This window comes from Chionomys nivalis, chromosome 22, assembly GCF_950005125.1.
Source record: "Chionomys nivalis chromosome 22, mChiNiv1.1, whole genome shotgun sequence".
Taxonomy (NCBI): Eukaryota; Metazoa; Chordata; class Mammalia; order Rodentia; family Cricetidae; genus Chionomys; species Chionomys nivalis.
In genome coordinates, this window is record NC_080107.1 from 50,521,599 (window position 1) to 50,545,855 (window position 24,257).

At 40.7% G+C, this 24,257-nt stretch overlaps 1 protein-coding gene across 1 annotated transcript; it reads right to left on the bottom strand.

Moving 5' to 3' along the window:
- Positions 1-88: 88 nt before the first annotated feature.
- Rab14 (RAB14, member RAS oncogene family) lies at positions 89-23,676 on the bottom strand. The gene is made up of 8 exons (XM_057755605.1): positions 23,399-23,676; positions 14,226-14,284; positions 13,019-13,072; positions 11,625-11,802; positions 8,120-8,186; positions 4,373-4,460; positions 4,019-4,049; positions 89-3,109 (listed from the first exon to the last, which is right to left on the bottom strand). Exons 2-8 carry the CDS (start codon positions 14,275-14,277, stop codon positions 2,932-2,934), a joined length of 648 nt encoding a protein of 215 aa, XP_057611588.1. The 5' UTR covers positions 14,278-14,284; positions 23,399-23,676; the 3' UTR covers positions 89-2,931.
- Positions 23,677-24,257: the final 581 nt, after the last annotated feature.

Sequence of the window (24,257 nt, forward strand, 5' to 3'; positions counted from 1 at the left end):
TCTCAATAAGCTTATTGAGAAAGTGACGTAACGAATGTATGAACCAAAACACCTGATTTCAAAAACACCCTTCCACAGATCTAAGTCAATGGCGTAATGCTTGCCTTGTATGTGCAAAGTCCTAGGTTTGATGCACTGCATACACCAAAAACTTGCCAGTTCCAAAAGGACATCTTTCTAAAGAAACCTTGTATAACCTTTTACTAGTACAATGTGACCACCACTGACCAACTCCCTCCATCTGTCACTGCATTCCACACTTTATGACTTCAGAAAAACAGCTCAAAGCTGCTGGAGTACTGATGCAGATGAGCACTAGTTACAACCACCAGAGCAGCTCCTCCATAGTGAAAGCAGTCACAACACCAGAGTAGCAAGCACTTACACAAACTCTTGTAGGTTAAAAATTAACAAATCCACTCTGCCCAGTGTCTGGCACACAGATGTTGCAATATGACAATTTGCTCCTCTATCTTACACTCCCAAGTTTATTACACGGTGTTACACATGCAAATAGAAGTTGGCCCCACATACAGTAAAGAGAGAACACTATTAGCCACCAATGTGCTGGCCTCAAAGATACAATATACAAGGATGGAACTCCAGCTCAATTAGTAGTTTTATAAGCTACACAGACCTCGCCATACACTACGCACAATGCTGCAATAAACACTGACAGTTCATACCAAATAGTCATCTGAATAAAGTCTTTACAGTTCAAAAATAATGCAACTATGTTCAATTTAATCTAGATACAGGTACTTTATTTACAAATATTTAGATAATAGCATTTTGTTACATCGAACGAAGAGTACAGCAGTCTGAATAAATCCTTCTGTCACAAAAACAAGACCCACTGTAACTGAGAGTCGGGGCATTGCACCTACACAAGTCCAAGTCATCTTTAGTTTGATTGCTACCTTGTACCCCAATGGGTGATTTGTTTTGTTTTTGTAAATATATACACACACCAGCAGGTCATGGTCCCTGGGCGAATCCCTTGTGATGCAACAGTGTAAGCGAATGGATCACTCTAAGTCTTTAACAGAATATACCAATCTACTCCAGGAATCCTTTAAGTTAAACAAAGACAAAAGGAGAATCCACAAATAAACCAAATCCTATATTCTGCACATTCCAGTTTTGGCTTTTATTTAACATTGACTATACAAAACTCTGGAACTACCACGTTTATAATCCAGAAAGATGTACTTTTTCATTAGTGTCTGGTAAAGAGGGATTTAAAATGTGAATTTTAAACACAGCATTGAGCTGAGAGCATTTTATATAATGTGCCTAGGCTTCCCTGTGAGCACTTCCAATGATCTCTTGAATCCCAGCCACTTTCAACTCTAGAAACCAACCATGAAGAACTGAGATGCCTTCTAAAGGTTTCTCTAACAAGGTGCTCCTTTTGTGGCCGACTACCCAGTGCAAAGTAGTAACTTTATGTCAGCATACACATTTAGAAACACTTTCCCTTTTACTAAACAACTTACACTAGCAGGACATAAAATAGCCCCTCATCCTATGAACACAAGTGATAGCATTAAATTATTTCACTTTAGTGTTAAAAATGCACAATTTAAAATCCCTTAACAGCAGACCTGTGGTTCCGGCCAGCTGGTCCAGAAGTTGACCATTCCAAGATAAAAGTATAAAAGCCTGCCGGCCGGTGGTGGCACAAACCTTTAATCCCAGCACTCGGGAGGCAGAGGCAGGCGGATCTCTGTGAGTTCGAGACCAGCCTGGTCTACAAGAGCTAGTTCCAGGACAGGCTCCAAAACCACGGAGAAACCCTGTCTCGAAAAACCCCCCAAAAAAAAAAAAGTATAAAAGCTTAAAATGTGCAATATTAAACCCAGCCTTCTTCCTTTTTCTATACAGTAAGGCAAGAATGCAGCCTGTAACAAAATGTTTACAAAAAGAAAAGCAGGTTAGCACATTGTTGATTACACAAGAACAGTTAAGAAAATCAGCAGGTAAGCCACAGTGCAAAGATGGAATCAAGTCTGCTAGTGTTTCCGCTGATGCCAGGAGCTCTTTCCAGCATTATGTCTGTCCCCAAACACTGCCAGCACCAAGGTGGAGCCAGTATTACTTGTGAAACTGAAGTTGTGTCTTATTTCCTTGTGTGAGATGGAAGAGAGTAACATGGTCACATATAGGTCACACTGTACAAACTGGTATTTTATACTGTTCCAATGCCAGTAATCAATTTATTTTCTTCATTAAAATAATATACACAGAAGATATTGTTAGTTAGGTTCCTTCAAATTTTATACATATTTACGTTCTGTTAAAGAGAAAAGGATAAAATAGTGTAAAAAAAAGATAAAGCTATTAATTAAGCACAAGAAAAGATAAATGGGTATTTTTCCCTGTGCAAGGCTAAGACAGAAGCAAACCGCATCAAGAAAAATGCCACCCCTACAACAGGGAATTTATCCAACAAAAACAAAAGCAGTTACAGACTCCCTTTTCTCTGCCATTGGAAGTCATTTCACAGCAATGAACTTTCTGGCTACAACAGACATACTTTAACAGTTTAAAGATGGGAAAAAGGCTGAAGAGATCAAATTTAAACCGTACAGTGAGACAAAGCCTTGCCAAAAGGGAAGGTAAAAATCGAGTCCCGCATCAGTGCTCAGTTTAAATCATATTGGTGACAAACCTATCACGAGGACAATCAAAGGGGGAAAAGTCTAGATTTACCATGCAGGAGAGATTTATTACTCTACTTGCCTTTGAGAACCTGATTACAACTAGTTGTTTAGCAGTTTAGTATTGTTAAACTGTTTTTTACAAGAGTTGTTTTTTCCTTTTTTAATTAAACCCAGTAAGATGTACAGAAGACAAGGAGGCAGTAAAAAGTACTGCTTCCAACAGACAGATGTGAAAGGTCAAATGAGGGCCAGAGCAAAGAGGTCACTAGCAGCCACAGCCTTCTCTCTGGGGTTGGGGTTCACTGGTTAGCCGTCCTCCCTGTGGGGCTGAGGGTTTGTGTTGTACACCAGACTCGGCAGCATTCAGATCCAGGCTTCCATCCTGAATATTCTGATAGATTTTCTTGGCAGCCTCAAGAAAAGCATCTTCTACATTCTCTCCCCTAAGAGACAATCAACAACTTTATTCACAACCCACAGCTTTCTAGAAAACGTAAGACATTTACACTGACCTTCTGCTAACCTTTAGTGAACCGCCATGATGTCTTCCAAAGCCACTGTCATCTAATAAGAGATTACCAAAAACTGAGCTAAGAGAACAATGTGGGAAATGGCTTTGGTGGCGAGCACACAACACAGTACTGAGCTATTTCTAAGTTTGGTTTGCACACTGAATCTTCTACTCAGCAGTGCTATGCTAGCATATTACATGATGACCGAGACAGCCACTCTTATGAGAGCAGGTTCTCTAAAGTTTCTCCAAATATACTGAGAGGGTTCCAGGTTTCCATCATTTTGTGATTTTTATCATGTAGTGGTGACACAGTCATGCTTAGCCATGTTCACACATCAGTTCTCTTGGGATTAACAGCAGAAGTAAATAAACACAAACAGGTTGGTCTGCCCTTGCCTGGTGTGATACCAGAGAACTATGACTGGGAGTGCTGGGATCAATGCTGGGACTCCAAGGATGATCAGAAATATTCACTGTACCTCATTAGCCACTGAGTGTGTCCTTGAATCATTCCTTAAGGTGATCACAAGTGCTGTGTAAAACACGTTGGTCAACCTTGGTTGTGAAAGTCAAACACTTGTGAAATGTAAGCATAATTTCATTTATTAACCTGGGTTATCACCGGGCACAATAAGCTACCACCTTGAAGAAACAGAACTTCGTATTCTCTTGCAATGTGAAACAGAAGCGTCTGCTGCTGTCCTTCCTGACACGGAATGGACACACCCTCACTGCAGTGTAATTCATGTGCATGTCTGCCATCCACTTACACAGCACACGGCTCTACTCAGAACCCACATGTAACTGAAAACATCATCTACATTTCAGCCATACTTACGTTTTTGCACTTGCTTCAAGGAACAATAAGCCTAAAAATAAAATTCAGACTATAATTAGGCTATTGCAGACTGCCAAGAGCATTCTTCAGTCACACTTGACAAGGCCCCCACTGACAGTCCCCCTGCTACAGTACTTAGGAAGGAGCACACATCTGAGCGACATGGCAGATCTGTGCCTGTCATTCAGTAGCTGCACTACTACTAACATGCATCATAGAAACATTATTTCCTCACTGAGAGTACTGAACAGTCCACATTAAAAAAAGAAGAAAAGAAACTATCCAATAACTTGCATGATCAAAATCACCTTTCCTTTAATACTTTCCCAAGGATGAATGCTGTCTTAAACCCACCGTTTTCTTCGGCAAACTGTTTAGCTTCTTCATAGGTAACATCTCTCTGTGCTTCCAAATCTGCTTTATTTCCTATGAGAATTATTACCTAAATTGTGAACAGAAGAAAAGACACCTTAGAACAAAAATAACCATTAAAATTCTCAAATACAGAAGTCCTGACAGGAGAAAAAGCCCTAAGTACTCTGGACTGCAGACCCATAAAGGTTTGCACTAGGAAAGACTCTGGCAGCAAATCAGGCCAGGGTTTGACAACTTGCTGTAAAGACATGAAGTCTATTTTCAGGTTTGTGGTCCCCACACAGCTTTTGTAGAATATTATCTTTATTGTTGTTACAGACACCTAGAAAAGTAAACCACTCAAAAACAAGTTATTAAGTGACTGTGGCCCACATCCAGTTTGTTCCCTGGTCTAGGCCAAAGAACATTAGTAAAAATGCCCTAGAATTAAGTACATAAGAACGGTAAACATCAATATCCCCTGGAGAAGGTGTGTGGCTTTCAGAGTCTCAAAAGATTCTGGGACCCTGAGGAAGCTTAAAAACCACTAGTTCAATTCCTTCAGGGTCACAGTAATTATCTTCCATTAAATGCAATTAAGGCAAAGAGTTAGCAAAAAGGACATTAGAACCCTAAGAGAATACAAACTGTGACCTGGAAACAAAACTGTCCTTGCTGACACTATCCCGGGAGAGGTATAGACTTCTAGCAACTGATCACCAATGTTTGTGTCTGTCTGTGGAAGAGGCAGGAGACGGGGTACATATGCAATAGGCTCAAATCCTTGGTCAAATATCACACCTCTATTGTCTACTTTGGAGTCACCAAAACAAGTAAAATTATGTCAAAGTTAGAGACAAAAAAAGGTAGCCTTCGGGCGGTGGTGGCGCACGCCTTTAATCCCAGCACTCGGGAGGCAGAGGCAGGTGGATCTCTGCGAGTTCGAGACCAGCCTGGTCTACAAGAGCTAGTGCCAGGACAGGCTCCAAAACCACAGAGAAACCCTGTCTCGAAAAACCAAAAAAAAAAAAGGTAGCCTTGGGAAACAAAGGGGTTTTGGTCCTTATTTCAGGGAATAAAAAGGAAAGACGCTAGCCCCTCTTTTACCTCTCTGCCCCTTCCAATCAGATACAAATATGTTAGGAATCAATGATTTCAACAAAAAGGTGCTTCCCAACATATTTTTCTACATAAAATTAGTGCTTGGCTCTTTGTTCCACTTTCAATTTTTCTTGAGTATTATTTCCATACAAGTTAACTTGTACAACAAAGAACATTCATCAAAGAGCCCGTGACCACTGAGACTGGAAAATAATGCTCATATATAGTTCATAGTCACCAAACAATAAAATAACGACACTTTAAAAATAGTCAATTAAAAAAAATCAAATCTAGATGGGCGACAGTGGCGCACACCATTTAATCCCAGTACTTGGGAGGCAGAGGTAGGTGGATCTTAGACAGTTCAAAGCCAATCTGGTGTATAAAGTGAGTTCCAGGACAGCTAGACAGCCAGGACTGTTACACAGAGAAAACCCCCCCCGGGGGGGTGGTGTCATTAAGGCCAGGTGGTGGTTGGGCATGCCTTTAATCGGGAGGCAGAGGCAGGTGGATCTCTGTGAGTTCGAGGCCAGCCTGGTCTACAAGAGCTAGTTCCAGGACAGGCTCCATAGCTACAGAGAAACCTTGTCTTGGGGGAAAAAGAAGAAAAGTTAAGAAAGGTATTCAAATCAAGAAATGCTGCCTTCTAGCCTAAGGAGTGTGGGCAGAGCACTGACCTAGCAGGCACAGAGTTCTGGCTTTAATCCCCAGCACTGTTCCCCACCACCACCCTCCTCAGTAAATTTTTTTTTTTTTGCCCTCTTTCCCAACTACACATCAACCTGTAGATTTCGCTGTCCACCTTGAGAGCCTATAGTCTGCTAACAACAGAGAGCACAAAAAACACTAATAACCACAACAAGAAATACACAATTTCTACATAAAAACCAGAGGGCTTCAAAACACATTTTCTTCTTCTGAAGAGATGGTTAGATTTTAAAGGGTGTAAAGTGAAACAACATGGCTCACTAAATTTCCATGGACCCTCTACAATGAATTTTGTAATGAATTTTTAACATTTTACTTGGGGGAAAATAGACTTGGCAAAATATAATCATGAGGTATGATACCTTTACTGGTATTCTTCAAGGGCTACAACTTAGGGAGCCACAGTATACTTGCAAAATCAGAAAACTAACATTGGTGCAATTACAGCCCTTAGACACCAGCTTTTTCAAACTCCAACGTATTGTGGCTGTGTCTATGCATGGTTCTGTGTGTGCAGTGCTAACACAGTTACAGTTTGTGTCAGCATAATCAGGGCACAGAACTATCACATCATCACAAACTGCTCTGCACGCTTTCTCCCGTAATCATCCGCCTACCCCATCATTAACAAACCCCTGCCACCACTAATTTGTTCTCCATCTATCTAAGATGCTGTCATTTTGAAATATGTCAATGTACATAGAATATGTAAACCTTTAAGACTTTTTAAATTCAGCCAAAACCTGGAAAGATTCATTAGAGTAGATGCTGTTATCACAAATCCTTCCTCCATGTGGCTGAGTAGGACTTACAGTGTAAATGCATCAAACTGTTTTTGCTATTCACCTGTGTGTAGGCAGCTGGACTGTTTTCGGGTTTTAGTTATCACAGAAAAACGCTGCACATTTATCCACAGGTGTGTAGACACAGCAACACGAGTTTAGAACGAATGGAAATGAAAGCCCTAGGTCCACACTAGCTAGCCGCACTCTTACCACTCATCTACATAGTTACTGGCCCAGCCTCTGTCAGATGCAGGAGGTAGAGAGCTAAGTGAGAGGGAAACCTAACCCTCACTATTCCCGCAGCACCCTCCCGGAACCCTCGGACCCCACTGGTTTCTCCACAAGGTCCTAATTCATCTTTCAGGTGCTTTTATGGCTTCTCTGTAAACCTGAAGGCTCTCTCTCTACTAGACAATAACCCTTTCTGGACCAGAGGGAAAAAAAAGTATCTTTGTAGGCTGTGGGATTTAATATGGCAGCTGTCCTTTAACTTCTCATTATCTTCTCAGTCTGACTAAGAAGTTAATAATCAGCCAGGCGGTGGTGGCACACGCCTTTGATCCCAGCACTTGGGAGGCAGAGACGGGCAGATCTCTGTAAGTTCGAGGCAACCATGGTCTACAAGGTGTGTGAAATAATTAACTTTTAATTGACATTCTATTCAGATAATTATGAGATTTACATGCAATTATAAAAATAAAAGAGAGCCCTTGCTCAGTTTTGCCTAGTTTCCTCCAATGGTAATTCTTTACAAACTTAATCCAGATGTTTTTTTAAAATATAATTTCAGATTATAAGATCTCCACCTAGAGCACCACCTCATTCACAGCTTTTACATATTTATTTTTTTTTTAGATCCAATCATAACAAGTATAATAAAATGAAAAACCTGAATACAACTAAAACTGAAAAAAATAAAGTTTTCATCAATCACCTTAAGAATAAAATAAAGACACCTGGGGTTGGATACATAGCTTCATGGCAGAGAATCTGCCTAGCATACATGAGGCCTGGATCTCTAGCACCAAAGAAAATGTGAATTAATGAATGGTGTCTTTTTCATAGTACCCAAATAACAAAATCTCACCATTAAAGGGCTTGCCTTTTGGGTTAACTGATTTTAGATTTCTTATAGAGTACGGTGTTGACTTACAGTGTTTGGATTGGTGAGATTCCTTGCGTCTGTCAACCAGCTGCTTAAGTGGTTATATGTACTTCTTCTGCAAAAATTAAAATTAGAATGTGTTGACTTCTACATACAATTGCCATTTATACAGAAAAAAGAAGACAGCCAGATATGATGTGTCACACACATGCAATTCCAGCAATTAAAAGGCAGGGGCAAGGCAGAAGTGCCCTGAGTTTGAGGCCATCATGGCCATAAATGAATTCCAGGTCAGCTTGTACTACAGTGAGACCTTGTCTCAAAAAAGATGCAAGCAAACAAGCTCATGTCAATATATATATACATATACAGACTAATTGGAAGATCCCAACTACATGTATTTCTACCTTGACCAGATGGTTACTCCAAAGAATGTTATATAATAGAACCAACATGACTCTCAAAAATCTAGTCAAACTTTGTTTTGCATTTTGAAACAAGGTCGTACTGTGTATGTAGTCCAAGCCATATTCCTTCTCCTATAGAACCAACTTTCTCTCAGTCCTCCCATGGTTACAGGTGTGTGCCATCATACCTGGCTACAAACTCAATATTTTTAAATAGCTCGATGTCCAACTATACTAATGATATCAGAAGTATTTAAAAGCATATACATAAACAGACTGATATACACGCAAAGAACATTAAAAAAATTCAGAATCAAGATTTGCAATTTAGACACATTCCTTGAAATCATCCAGGTTTTCAATCATAAAATGGAGAAAAATACCAAAATGTCTAGCTAATAATATACTCATGGGAAAAATTTCTGCATCTACCTTCAAATTAAAATTTTCATGCAGAAATAAGACAGTCATACTAAATTAGTCATACTAAATTAATTCATCTTTCTTACACTGTTCTTTTCCTTTCTGTTTTTCAGAGAGTGTTTCCTAGGCTGGCTTCCAACTTGTGATCCTCCGGCCTCTACCTCCTAAATGCTAGAATTATAGGCATGTGGCACCATGCCCTGTCTACTAATCTGGAGTAAGCTAATACACAGACCCCCCCCCCAAAAAAAAGTTCCTGTAAAAATTGAAGACCTCAGCTACCAGAAAGTTAGTTTACATTTTCTATCTCTTATTTACAGCAGTTAGAGATCTGCAGATTCAGATTGCAACATTCTTCCACTTCATCTGAGCAAGTTTAAAAAGCACACTGTCAGCCAGGCGGTGGAGGCACACATCTTTAATACCAACAGGCTAAAGGCCAGCCTGGTCTAGAGAGAGTTCCAGAACAGCCAGGGCAACACAGAGAAACCCTGTCTCAAAAAAATAAATAAATAAATAAAATAAAATAAAAGGCACCGTGTCATCTGCGCTAGTTCAGCTCGCCCTAACACAGAAAATAAATCCAAACACAGAACAGCTCTGGGTGAAGATGGCTTGGCATTCTACTTCTTGACTTCAAAATACATTCACCTAGGTATTAACATATTAACTGCATCGTGACTGTTTGGCAAAACAACTAACAGGATAAAAAACAATAAAGTGCCTTGTAACAATTACAGTAAATGCCAAAAATAAAAGGTATAATTAAAGCAAGAACTTCTAAGTTGCAAATGTCAAGGATTAATACAAAAAATTGGTGGAAAATAGTGTCATGACTCTACCACCAACCTATGACTATGAACAGTCTAGTCACCTACAAACCTAACAGGTAAAAATTTACTTTTTCAGTAAATTATATTGAGATACAATGAATCACCATGAACCCTTTAAAAATACAATTTACTTTTAGTATCACCACTATCAAATTCTAGAATATTCACTGGACCCCAAAAGAGAAACATTGTGCCTAATAACTGTCTATGCCTATGCCCTTGCAATCTTCTTACTGCCTCTAGGAGTTTGCCTAATCTAGATAAACACACAGAATCACATGTGGCCTTTTACACTACATATAGCATGTATGTATGTCAGTCATCCTTTCTACAGCTCAGAAAAGTTCACTGTGTGGATATGCCACCTGCTGTGTATCATCCATTCCTTTACCTGAAGGATATTTCTGCTGTTTCCATATGGAGTGCTTTTGATCACTTAAATACATATAAATTTTACTATAGTATTACTATGCTTAAAAAATGTTTTCAAAGCAAAACAAATTGTACTTTAAGCATACATCATCATATTTAAGTATATTGAAAATGTATGGAATGTTAAATGTAAGTCCTCAGGAATGCAGTCATAGTTCATAAATAAAGCAGTTCTATACAACAGCCAGGTTCCTAAAGTCTCCCCACAAGACTACACTGATCATGTTACCAACTGCCCAGTACAGGGGGGAGACTTAGGCTTGTTTTACTGTTTGCTGAGAACTGACTGAGGCTTTCTGTACTATTATCACAACCAGTCCCCATCAATATTCTAAGGCAGTATTTTCTAGAGTGTGTCAAAGTCAACAGAGTTACACAAGGGATCCTTTACAGTAAAGGTGTCAGAGTCCTCTTATGCTCAGGTATTCTCTGGCTTTTCAAGATGAAATGGCATAGAACACTTTCCCAGGCAGATCCAGCTGTCAGTTGGTCCCACTCACTTGTCTCTACTTCCTTAGATGGGCTCTTCCTAGAGGTGCTTTGGATTGGCACTGTGCATCACCGTGAAAGTTCATTTCTAACTTACAGCAGATGTTCAGGTCTAGTTAAGTGGCAGTTTGCTACATGCTCCAAAGTCAAACCTTTGTATTCCTGTTTTGTGACTTCATGTCGAATGCTCTGAGTTTCCAGATATAGCCATATTGTCATGAATTGAATCCTGATGCAGTGTTTTAAATCACTTCAATACATGGTAGAAAAATGAATTAAGTAAATGAGTAAATATTATGTATAAACCACCACCTAAATGTCAAAAAGTCACATATATCAAAAAAACAAAAAAAGAACCTCTTTTTGGCCTACAGATGGAAACAGGATCTGTTCCAGTCTACATGCTTCCACAACAAAACTAAGTACTTCACTCCTCATTTGGTTTATCTGCAGATGGTGTCAATTTTTTGTTGTTGTTGTTTTTGTTTTTGTTTTTCAAGACAGGATTTCTCTGTGTTAACAGTACCTGGAACTCACCTGTAGACCCGGGTAGCCTCAAACTCAGAGATCCGCCTGCCTCTATCTCCCAAGTGCTGAGATTAAAGTGTGCACCATCACTGCCCAGCTAGATGCTGTCAATTTTAACACAGAGACTGACTACAGCAATCCCTTACGCTGGCTCACCTCCCCTGAAGTCAGTTATATAAAGCCACCTTTCTGCAAGCAACTGGTGCTGCTTCTCAGACTGTGCTCTTCTTGATCCCCCATTACCATGGTCTTTCTTTAACCGACTTCAGATGAAGAAAATCAGCATATTATTTAAGTTTTTCACAGCTTTAGAGGAGAATCCATAAAACCCAAATAAACTATTTACATTCATCCAATTGCAAACTAAAGAAGGCCTAAATCAGTATAAAAGAGTGCACTGCCCAAAGCAGAGGTCTACTCCCTAGTCTGACACCATCGTACCTGGTGATGTCATACACCATGAGTGCACCCGCGGCTCCTCTATAGTAGCTCCGTGTGACAGCTCGGAACCGCTCCTGTCCTGCTGTATCCCAAATCTGCAGTTTGATTTTTTGGCCACTAACTTCAATTATTCTTGTACCAAACTCAACACCAATTGTGTGAGGGCAGTCAGCCATAACTGTTGAAGAAAAGAAACAAATTTCAGAAAACTTTTCTGGTAAGAAGCACAAAACGGCCATAAGCTCAATCTCATCAGTTATAACACATGGCCTCTTTCTCTACCACAAGATAAAAATTGTACTCTAAATCTTAGCCAGTCACAAAAATAGAAAGTATTCTATAAGTATTCCAAAACTACTAATTATAGTGGATAAATGACACATACAGTGCAAAAAGAAAATGTTTCTTAAGATAATATTTTGGCAGTAGGGAACTGGAGCAATGTCCCGGTGGTTAAGAACATTTGCTGTCCTGTCAGAGGACCAGAGTCTAGCTCCCTGTATGACACTAAACAACTCACAACTGCTTATAACTTCCAGCTCCAAGGGATCCAACACCCTCTTTGGGTCTCTGTGGGTACCAGCCCACTTATGGCATGCACATACATGCAAGCACGTGCATACACGCACATAAAAAAAGTTTAAAGGATACATTTAAAGTAAAAGAATTAAAAAAGGTTATTTAAATTTTACATTTTACACATTTTTAAAAACTAATTCTACACATTTATACTATCAAGAAATCCAAACAGCCTGCCATGGTGTGCAAATCTTTGATCCCAGCACTCAGAAGGCAGAGTTAGGCAGAGGACAGCTTGGTCTATTTTTATTTATAAAATAAGTTTATAAAATAAAACATAGTTTATTCCAGGCCGGTAAGAGCAAAACAGTGAGACCCCGTCTTTTCAAATATATACATATACATGAAAGAAAGATCAAAGTGAGTCTAATCATACATTTAACAAAAACCACCATACAAACATGCTGGTAATAATACTCCATTTTATCTGTATCCATTAAAAAAAATTATGGCACCTGGGGCCAGATATATGGCTCAGCAGTTAAAAATTCGAAGTGTCTTGTAAACAAACCAAGTTTGGTTCTCAGCAGCCACATCAAGATGGCTCACAACCACCTGTGACTCACCCCAGCTCCAGGGGATCTGCTGTCTCTGCCCTCCAAGGGCACTTTCACATGCAGAACCCCCTCTTTAAAATAAATCTTTAAAATCAAACTTTAGAGAAAAAAGTCATGGTCCTTTAAAAACCCAAGAGTAAATATGGAGACAGGTTATAACCAAATGCATTAAGTACACTGAAAATGGCGCTTTTTCCGGTGTAGAGAATGTGACAATAGAGTAAGCTCTCATCTTTTTACCTTTCATATTGAACTTACATTTTTTTTCTGTAAATTGATGAAGCAAGCAAGATTTTCCTACTCCCATATCCCCTGTTTAAAAAAAGAAAATGTTTCAGGCGGCAATTCTGTTTCTCAATTTTTACTCTTATGATCATATGCAGTGACGGCTGCACTGCACATACCTCACATATCACAGACCTGACCACTAGGAACACATGCATCTCACTCCTTTAGAATGAAGTAAATGCAAACTGACTATCCTAAGTTTTAGGATAGAATTTGATTGCAAATACTGTCTAGTAAATAGCTAACAAGCTATACATGGCTTGTGACAAAAGAATTACTGTAATGGGACTTTTTTAGTTTCAAGTGCTTCCAGGTGGGGACCAAGTGTACTTGTTGGTCTATACAAATGAACTACCCCAAGGGCAAGCAAAAATAAATAACTAAATGTTGGAAGTCTGGCTCATTATTCTGTTTTACTGCTACATTCAGTAGATGCCATCTTATAAAGCTACACAGACTTGACATCAAAGCAAAAGACATGGGCTTTCTTTATATTTACGGCTTGTTTTGTTCTCAGCAGCCGGGGCAGGTCTATAGGAGCTGGGCTTTCACCTGATGCTAAACATTCATGGACAGACAGTGTTAAGACAATGTGAGCAAAGTCTTGACACTTAAGAGAAAACAAAAATATTCTAATTATATATACACATACAACCAATTTTGGAATTCAAGGGGACTTGAAAATTTTTATGCTACTGGGGTATTTCAGCACTAGTGGGAAATTAATTACATCCCCAACACTACCGAGTCTGGAAGTAGCCCTGAAGAACAATCACTATCATTTTACTAGTACCCAAAAAGAGACTAGAGAAGTATACAGGGCCACGATGTAAAAGGCGTATTTAGGGGCTGGAGAGATGGCTCAGTGGTTAAGAGCATTGCCTGCTCTTCCAAAGGTCCTGAGTTCAATTCCCGGCAACCACATGGTGGCTCACAACCATCTGTAATGGGGTCTGGTGCCCTCTTCTGGCCTTCAGGCATACACGCAGAAAGAATATCGTACACATAATAAATAAATAAAAAAAAAAAAAAAAAAAAGGCGTATTTATCCTCATCAAAAAGCTTTAGTTCTGAAGTCAGAAAATCATGTACCTTCAGCAGCAGTATGTTTAAGTACTGGTGTATAAATGTGTTTAAGTTTCTTTGGAGGACAAGCATACATGTTTTAAAAACTTACCAATAATAATATACTTAAAGATGTAAGAGTAGTTGTATGGTGCAGTTGCCATGGTGGCACTAAAAACAAAAAAAACTATGTTACTTCAGAAAAAAGTACCCACACATTATCTAAACGCATCACTGCTACCCTTTCAAAAGGCAAAATACATTGCAAATATATATTCATACCCACATCTCAAACATATCACACATATTAAGAAACCACATTGACTACACAAATAAAATTTTAAGTCAGTAAAATTCCCAAAGTGATCAAAAATTCTCTTGAATAAATGTTACTTAAATATTCTTATATTATCCACAAAAGTATAAAAAAAAAAACTATGTTCCAAAACACTCCAAAATTTCATTTTAGGAAATATCCAAAAACAAGTATTATTCTGGAAATTTTTTTAAAGAAAAGAATCTCTACAAATTTAAGTCAAACATCATTAAACAGTTCCTTCTCTAAGGTCTGATTTTTCTTGTTACCTGATAAAATAAGCTACAGTATCAAAAGTAACCACTAGCATAAACACAAAATAACTTTCATCCTCTATTTTAAATCAGTACTTAGCAAAGAATCTAAAGTGTATAAAGAAAGAACAAGCATGCAATTCAAATCAAATTGATGTCAAAATTAGATTGAATCACTTGAAATTGCTGTTCCTATAGACTTTTAAAAAGGAGCACAATTATTATTGGCAATTTCACATAACTCAATACAGTATTCAATTATTAAAAGCATATAAAGTGCCTTCTGTATATCATTCTAGTAGTTGAGAAAGGTTATAAAGCTACACTCACTGTTATAAATGCAAAAGCTTATATATTAAGCATATATTAAGATACTTTCAAAGATCATAGCCTACTCCTTAGTCCTCAGGTATACTCAGCCTAAAAACTTTTCATTTCTTTCTTACTTGTAATAACCTTTAATCTCACAGGCACAATGGCATGCATGTTAGGCCCAGCTGATACTCAGGAGACTGAAGGATTATTTGAATCCAGGCTTTTGAGTTCAGTCTGGACAATAAAGAAACCTATGTCTCAAGAACAAAAGTCTTCCCAAATAATTCACGTAAGTGCCTTAATATATCTAATACTGTGCTAGGTTCTAGAGAAACACATTCTAATACTGATAATAGCATCTAATAAAATTTCTTCCCAGTTTTCAGATAAGGAAAGACAAAAATCATACATACCAAGGCAAAAACATTTGCTTTCCAGTGTTTTAGTGAATATTTTATGGTAACTTTACGTTATATTTCAAATAAAATTTCAACATAATCAAATTAAACCTACAGAAAGAACATCTGCAATAGGTGAATAATCAAGTAAAGGAAATCCTTAAATGCAGAAAATTAAGGAACATTCACATAATGCATGGTGGTCTCACTTTGTTGTACAGACAACACTCAACACAAGTCCATGTCTTGCTCCCAATACACCCAGCATGTTGTGACACATTTATAGTCAGTCCTGTACATCATAGAAAACTCCCTTAACCAGTTCTTCCAGGAGGAGTTTTTCTAGTTAGATTAGCTGGGAGCCGAAACATGAACTTCTACTTCGTTTCTAGATGCTACTGGCCCTCAAACTTGGCCTTAACCGGGGTGGTGGCGCACGCCTTTAATCCCAGCACTCAGGAAGCAGAGACAGGGGGATCTCTGAGTTTGAGGACAGCTTGGTCTACATAATGAGTTCCAGGACAGCTGGACCTATGCAGAGAGACCCTGTCTCAAATGGATAGATGGATGGAGAGAGGGAGGGAGGGAGGGAGGGAGGGAGGGAGGGAGGGAGGGAGGGAGGGAGGGAGGGAGGGAGGGAGGGAGGGAGGCAGGCAGGCAGGCAGGCAGGCAGACAGACAGACAGACAGACAGACAGACAGACAGATAATATAAAAATTACAGGGCTTGTGCTGTATCTTAGTGTTGAAAGCAGGCTTAGCATGCACAAGGCTCTGGCTTCAGCCCCCAACACACAACGCCCAAGAACTGCGGCTTTTAAACAGTCCCAAAGTCAACTAACTTCAAGAGTTCTAGGAGCAATCATGAATTATAACTCAATTCTAGTTGGGCAATTTGTGTACATGCTAGTTGTCACACATAGCATTCTCTAAATATCAACTGAAATGATGAGTTTTGAGAGTGTTTTTAAATAATAAACATAATATAGTAGTTTTCCAAATAAATAATCACTATTTCAGGTTCTATTGTATAAATAAAAAATAAATAAAATATTTTTTTAAAAAAAGAAAACAAACACAAAATTTATTCTGTAGACAAATGTAAAAAACTTCTTTTTTAAAATTTTATTTATTTATTATGTATACAATATTCTGTCTATATGTATGCCTTAAGAGGCCACCAGATCTCATTACAGACGGTTGTGAGTCACCATGTGGTTGCTGGGAATTGAACTCAGGACCTTTGGAGGAGCAGGCAATGCTCTTAACCACTGAGCCATCTCTCCAGCCCTGTAAAAAACGTCTTACTCAAAAATAAGAAACTGGTAAACTTTAAATAACCGCACAGCTGAATCAAACTATGTACTTACAGTGGAGTCACCACTGCTCTGACAAAGGCTTTCTCAACCTCACTTCTTGAACATAAAGCATGAGACTGATCAAGTGAACAAAATATTTTTGCCTAGCTTTGAAGGGGGGGGGGGAATCCCTTTTATGTAAGGGTAAATTTGCTTTAAAAGCTCAAAGGTCAAAAAAAGGCAGAGGGAGTGAGGATGTGAGCAAGAAATGTTGTCCCAGTCCACACTGAAAGCACAGCCCACTCAACGGACAATTTCCACTGATTTAAAAAAGGAGCTTGGCAATATCCTATAACTTGTGTCATTAAAATGCATTTTACTTTGTGAAACATGGTCTCATTATTCACCCAAACTTGCCTAGGACTCACTATATCATGCATTTATAATTCTCCTGCCTCAGCCTTCTGAGTACTGTGACTACAGGAAATGCCACCTTTTGTTTCATTTTTTAATAAAAATTATTTGGATAAAGTTGGCAATAAGATCTCCTTTGATGCCTTTGCTTTAAAAAAAAACAAAACAAAAACAAAGAGAATGATGCATTTCTGACAACAAACACCACTAAGCACACAGTGAACAATTTGTAAACTAAGAACACAACTGCCACAGTTTCCATTTATGGGGCACTTAATAAACACCAAGCAATACTCTAACAGTGACTTCATCTTTACTGCTGTCCTTAGAAGACAGCTACGAGTATCCTCATTTTACAAATGAGGAAATGATCTCAAGAAGAAAGTAGTATGTCTAGCTCAGGCAGTTTGGGACAAGTCTATAACTGTATTCAGCACTATTAATAACAGAAATTCCCTTTTAAAAACAGCACCACCCTGCCTCTTCCAGGTGATTATGTACCAGGAAGCATGACTCTTTAAGGTACAGACCTTTCATTCCTTCGCTTCTAATGTAACATTCTGAATAAGAAATATTAAATAAGTACATCTGGAGTATGCACAGATTTAAGAAACTACAACTACAGACAATTAGTAATACTGATTTACTATTTTTACAGACAATTAGTAATACTGATTTACTATTTATCTACTGTTAACAATAAGAAGGGACATTTGGTAATAAATACAGACAATTAGTAATACTGATTTACTATTTATCTACTGTTAACAATAAGAAGGGACATTTGGTAATAAAGCACACAATAATCTGTTACTTTTCCCTATACTAATTCTTAATTCCCACAACTCTGTAAAGCTATTATTATTTTCTTGCAGAAATTGAAGAACTTGAGCTTTGGAGAAATTCACTCCTTTGGCCAATGTTCTAAAGTTAGTAAATGGCAGACCTAGAACTTGAGCCCAGAGGCATAACTCCAAAGACCATGATGTTCTCTATCTAACTAACTTACTGAAGACATGCAAAGGTGAACACAAAACTGTCCTTGACTATCAAAAGAAATTTTCACAAAATGCCCCATAAACACTGATAATTGTACTATGTAATCAAGTGACCACTTTTAAATATTAAGCATGATTAATACTGTTTTAACAAAGTACCTCTCAATTTTAATCTCAACATGAAACATACCTATATCAAGGAGATATGCAAGCTTCATTTAAAGATAAAATATGTTGCCAGGTGGTGGTGGTGAACACCTTTAATACCAGCACTTGGGAGACAAAGGCAAGTGGATATCTGTGAGTTCAAGGCCAGCCTCGCCTAAAAGTAAGTTCCAGGACAGCCAGGACTATAAAGAAACCTTGTCTTGAGTCAAGAATGGAGGGAGGGAGGGAGGGAGGGAGGGAGGGAGGGAGGGAGGGAGGGAGGGAGGGAGGGAGGGAGGGAGGGAGGGAGGGAGGGAGGGAGGGAGGGAGGGAATGGAAGGAAGGAGATGGGGAATATACCAGTGCATATGGAGAAACCCTGTCTCAAAAATAAAAATAAAAAAAAACATGCAACATAGGTGGGTTGGGGTGGCACACACCTTTAATCGTAGCACTTCCGCATAGGCAGGTGGATCTCTGAGTTCAAGGCCAGCCTGGGCTACACACACACACACACACACACACACACACACAGAGAGAGAGAGAGAGAGAGAGAGAGAGAGAAGGAGGAGAGAGAGAGAGAGGAGGAGAGAGAGAGAGAGAGAGAGAGAGAGAGAGAGAGAGAGAGAGGAGGAGGAGGAGGAGGAGGAGGAGGAGGAGGAGGAGGAGGAGGAGGAGGAGGAGGAGGAGGAGGAAGAGGAGAGAGAGAGCTATCCAGGACAGTCAAGGCTACACAGAGAAACCCTATCTTGAAAAACCAACAAACACACATGCACCATGTTCTTTTCACTTAATAAAATCATATATATTCCAGAGTGAATACGTTTACAGCTAAAAGATTACTAAACATATATTACATGCTAGTCACTGTTGTGCCAAACAGAATCCAATCCCTTCCTAAAATTATATAAATGACTAATTTTTTAAATTTATCTTATGAATATGAACATTTTGCCTGTATGTGTAGTATGTGCACCACCCAAATGTCTGGTGGCACAGAGGTCAAGGAAGGTGTCAGATCTCTCAAAACTAGAGTTATAGATGGTTATGTGGGTGCTGGGACTGGAGTCCGGGTCATCTGCAAGAGCAGCAAGTACTTTTACCCACTGAGACGTCTCTCTCCAGCCCCAAATGACTAGTTTTAAAGGTATTGGTACAGACCTCAGAGTAAAAATCAAAGCACCCAATAGCAACAGGCATTTTCTCAGGCTTCTATTTTAACTCTTTATGTGTTTGTTTATACACTGTCATTCGCTGGTCTAAGATTTTTGTAGTCATTTGAACACTATACAATCTTTACATAAAATATTCAACAGTAAGGGAAAAGCAACCCCACTAAATTCTTGATTTTTCTTTTTTTGATTTTTATTGAGCTCTACATCTTTCTCTGTTCCCCACTTCCCTCCCCTTGAACCTTCTCCCAAAGTCCCCATGCTCCCAATTTACTTAGGAGATCTTGTCTTTTTCTACTTCCCATGTAGATTAGATCCATGTATGTCTCTCTGAGAGTCTCGTTGTCTAGGTTCTCTGGGATTGTGATTTATAGGCTGATTTCCTTTGCTGTATGTTTTAAAACCACCTATTAGTGAGTACATGTGACAATTGTCTTTCTGGGTCTAGGTTACCTCACTCAATTGATGTTTTCTAGCTCCATCCATTTGCCTGCAAATTTCAAGGTGTCATTATTTTTTTCTGCTGTGTAGTACTCCATTGTGTAAATGTACATTTTCCTTATCCACTCTTCAGCTGAGGGGCATTTAGGTTGTTTCCAGGTTCTGGCTATGACAAACAATGCTGCTATGAACATAGTTGAGCACATGTCCTTGTAGCACGGTTGAGCATCCTTTGGATACATACCCAAAAGTGGTGTTGTTGCAACCCACTAAATTCTGCTGGTGATCTAAAGTCTTTCTTAGTATCACTCTTTGGTGTTAGGTTTTTATTTGTGCATTTTGTTACTGGAGACAAGACTACTTTTATGATTCCAACACCAACAATATGAAAATACCTATTATCTTAAGCACAAACCACTACTAAAGGTTTCCACAATGATCAAAAAACGGAAGTAACACTGTCTCTGCATTCACAGAACTCAAGAATGGATGCCTTCTTGCTTAGAAGCCCCGAAGTGGAATGCTACTCAACTTGTCACCCAGGCGGACATAAAAACTTCCATAGTCAATCTAATAATCTAATCAAAAATGGTCAATTTCCTTTCCATAATAGTATTACAACCTCTGAAAACAACCTGTCCATTTCTGAGATCAACTTACCACAAGTCATTTAAAGTTATACATTTGTATATTAATTGTAAATTAATACAAATTTTTAAAAAATACCAGATTGCTTAAAAATGTCCAAAAAGAGAAGACAAAATCTTCCTACTAATGATAGTATGCTATGAATAAGAAATAAGGTGCTCCAATTCTGCACCCTCTTTTTTATAAAAGTACTTATCAACCTGCAAATGAAAGGACTGTTAAGAGTAAAAATGTTCCTGATGATACAGATGAGTTTGGGAGGAGCAGCACATAGCTAGAACAAGACTGTTCACCGCAGGCACCAACTAATGGGTGATACAATAGTAATGCTCATTAAACTGATACCCAACATACTTCTTTATTTTGCAAACTTTAAAGTTTGAAATGTAGTATCTCTTATATATAATCTAGCATTATGGACAATAGATTATATATAATATAGTTATCTCTTAATACTAATATTGTCCCTGCCACAGCTTTTTCCATAGCTGTTTGTTTTGTGTGTATGTGTATGCATATACGTGGCTGTCAGAGGGTAACAAGCAGGAATTCATTCTCTTCTTCCACCACATGGGTTCCAGAATCCAACTCAGATTGTCAAGCTTGGCAGCAAGAGCCTTTACCTGCTGAGCCACCTTAATAGCTCCCCTCCCCTGTTGCTAACATTTTTAATGACATAAGGATCTTAATAGCTTAGTTTCAACATATCTTACTAAGACTATGCAAATATAATACTTATAAAATTGGTTGCAAGAGCCGGGCGATGGTGGCACACGCCTTTAATCCCAGCACTCGGGAAGCAGAGGCAGGCGGATCTCTGTGAGTTCGAGACCAGCCAGGTCTACAGAGCTAGTTCCAGGACAGGCTCCAAAGCCACAGAGAAACCCTGTCTCAAAAAACCAAAAAAAAAAAAAAAAATTGGTTGCAAGAAATTTCCAGCCAGCGGTGGTGGCCCACGCCTTTAATCCCAGCACTTGGGAGGCAGAGGCAGGCGGATCTCTGTGAGTTCGAGACCAGCCTGGTCTACAGAGCTAGTTCCAGGACAGGCTTCAAAAAAACCACAGAGAAACCCTGTCTCGAAAACCCAAAAAAAAAAAAAAAGAAAAAGAAAAAGAAATTTCCAAGTTCTTAGAATCTAAGGTTTTTTTATATCTTTACAATAAACTCAGTAATTGAGTGCTTAATATAAATCAGCTACTTCATAAACAATCTCTAATCCTAAAAATTCATTTTACAAATAAGGAAACCAGGTCAAAAGTGATATACTGATGATTATATACTACTAAAAAGACAGGTAGGATTAAGCCCAGGGTCTATTCCAAAGTCATGCTCCTTTCATTCAACAGATATTAAACACCTATTATAAGCCTAGCAAAATCAGAGACACTGAGGCACTTACATGCCAAACAAGGTACTAAGAGCTTTCTTTAAAGCCTACTTAATCCTTGAAGTAATTCTGAAATGTGGGCACAATTATTCCCTTTATAAATAAGGATACTGAATCTGGGGGGTTAACCTACCTAGTTAGGGTCAATTAAGTAAGCAGGACGCTATAGTCTGGGCATTTTCCTTGGTCGTGCCTGAGAGCATGCAGGTGAAGGTTTTGGAGTGTAGATGCCTTGAATCCCTATTCTGGTACTGCCACTTCCTAGTTACAGCAATTCCCCAGAAAACTGTGGAGAGCAGCGAAGCTGGATTACCCTGGGGTCAAACTTGTCCTTAATGATCACATTTACATAAAAGATAGTTAGAACTGCGTGCCAGAACAGTCAACTTTCCAGAGTTTCTAACACTCGACTGTGCAGCCACCGAGAACACAGAGCTTTCTTCACAAATAAAAGAGGAAATCCTACCACCTATCCTCCAATGAGCATCTGCCAGGGGAGCAGCTGACATGGTAGATTTTGGGTGTTACCCATTATCAACCAGTGCAAACAAGAGGAAAAATGGAATTGAGTTGCCACTGCTCTGAAACGGTCATGTCGTGTATGTCCAACCGTCGCTGAACGTAGTGTAGTACAAAATACACCAGCCAGTGTGGGGAGGAGCGCGTTTGCGTGTGCTGTCATTACTCAGCTACATGACAACTTCTAGCCTCAGTTCGTCCCCCGTCCCTTATAAAAAAAAAAAAAAAAAAATGCGGAAAACTCTCAAAAAGCACTCGGAGCAAGGTATGCGCGAAGACACCTAAACCCGTGCCTGGCACACAGTGGCGTGCAAACTCTCGAAGCAGTCCCATGCCACCTTCTTTTCTCAAACGCTCAAGATGCCCCAAACTTTTCTCCTTCGTTATTTCTCGATGCTGTGTAGGTTGTAAGGCGCGCGGGCCGCCCAGGGACTTCACAGGGACTCACAGGACCTCGCCAACTGTCCCCGACCCTATCCCCGACCACAGATCGGCTGCGACAAGGACACGGGAGCCAGCGCGCGATGCCGAAGCACTGTCTTTTGTACGGAGGGGAAGATGTGGCCTGGGGTGGGACTGCCGCCACTGGGGCTCGTGGGTGGCAGGACGGTGACACGCGTGGGGAAACACTGCGGGCGGGGGCGGTGTGAAGCTGCGGGCAAAGGCGGCGAGGTCCGGGCCTGCGGAGGCCGCGGCCGCGTCCCGCAGGCCGGCAGATGAGGTGGGAACACACCCTCCCCGCACGCCTCGGAGCGGGACCGCAGCCCGGGAGCACGAGCCGGGCCGGGTGGCGCGGGCGACAGCTCGCCCCACAGAGCGCTGTCAGGCCGGCGCCCTCAGCCGCCCCACGGGCTGGCCGCGGCCCGCTGCGGGGCCTGTCAGGGGCGCCGCCCGCCCACCTCCCGGCTCCCCTCCGCCCCTCGGAAGGGCCGGGCCCGGGGGCCGGCGCCGGGCGGCCGCTGCGGAAGGCCTCGCTTACCTGGGGGGTTGCTGGTGGCTGGGCAGCTTTCCGGACGGGAGGGGGACGTCAGGACGAGGAAGCGGAGTGCGGACGCGGCGGGAGAGCGGCCGGGATCCGTCGGCCGAGACCCGGCAGGAAGGCGGGCTGGCCCGAGGTTGCAGACGCTCCGGCGGCAGGCGCAGTGGTGGCGGCGGCTGCTCCTGCGGCTCCCTCAGGATCCTCCTCGGGCTGGTCCAAGATGGCGGCGCTCCCTGCACAGGGTTTCCTGTCACCCTCGCAATGGGCCGGACCACAAAAGAAGGGGGGAGGATGCGCGCGCAGCCAGCGGAGCCCGGAAGAGGGTGGTAGAGCCCGACCTGGCGACCACGCCCCTTCCGAGGCCCGCCCCTCCGGAGTCGGCCGGTGTCGGCCGAGGCCCGCCCCACGGGCCCTCACGCCTGAAGGGGGCGGGGAAAGTGGTCTGCGCAAGCGCAGTCGCGTGCCCTCGCCTCCTGGGGAAGTTACTGCGCAGGTTTGCGTGTTGCTGTCTAAGGGGTGCTCAGGTCCACAAATGATGCGTTTGGAGACGTAACTGTTTTTAATACCGTATTAAAAACTGGGCCGCTTCTGTGTCCTGGCACCTGGGACACACACGTATTTCCTGCATTTATTCAACATTTACCAACCAATTCGAGACTTGTGAGAACAAGGCTGGCCAACACCCAAAGAAGCTTCTTGTGCTATCAGAGGCGAAACGGTGGCTCACATTGACCAACCCACTTATACTAATTAGGAGGTGGCCCTCCCTGCCTTGTGTTTCATCTTTGTCTCTCCTAACCTTGCTTTGTGGACACCTTCGACAGCAAGAGAGAAACGACATTTTCACTGCTTGGCCGCT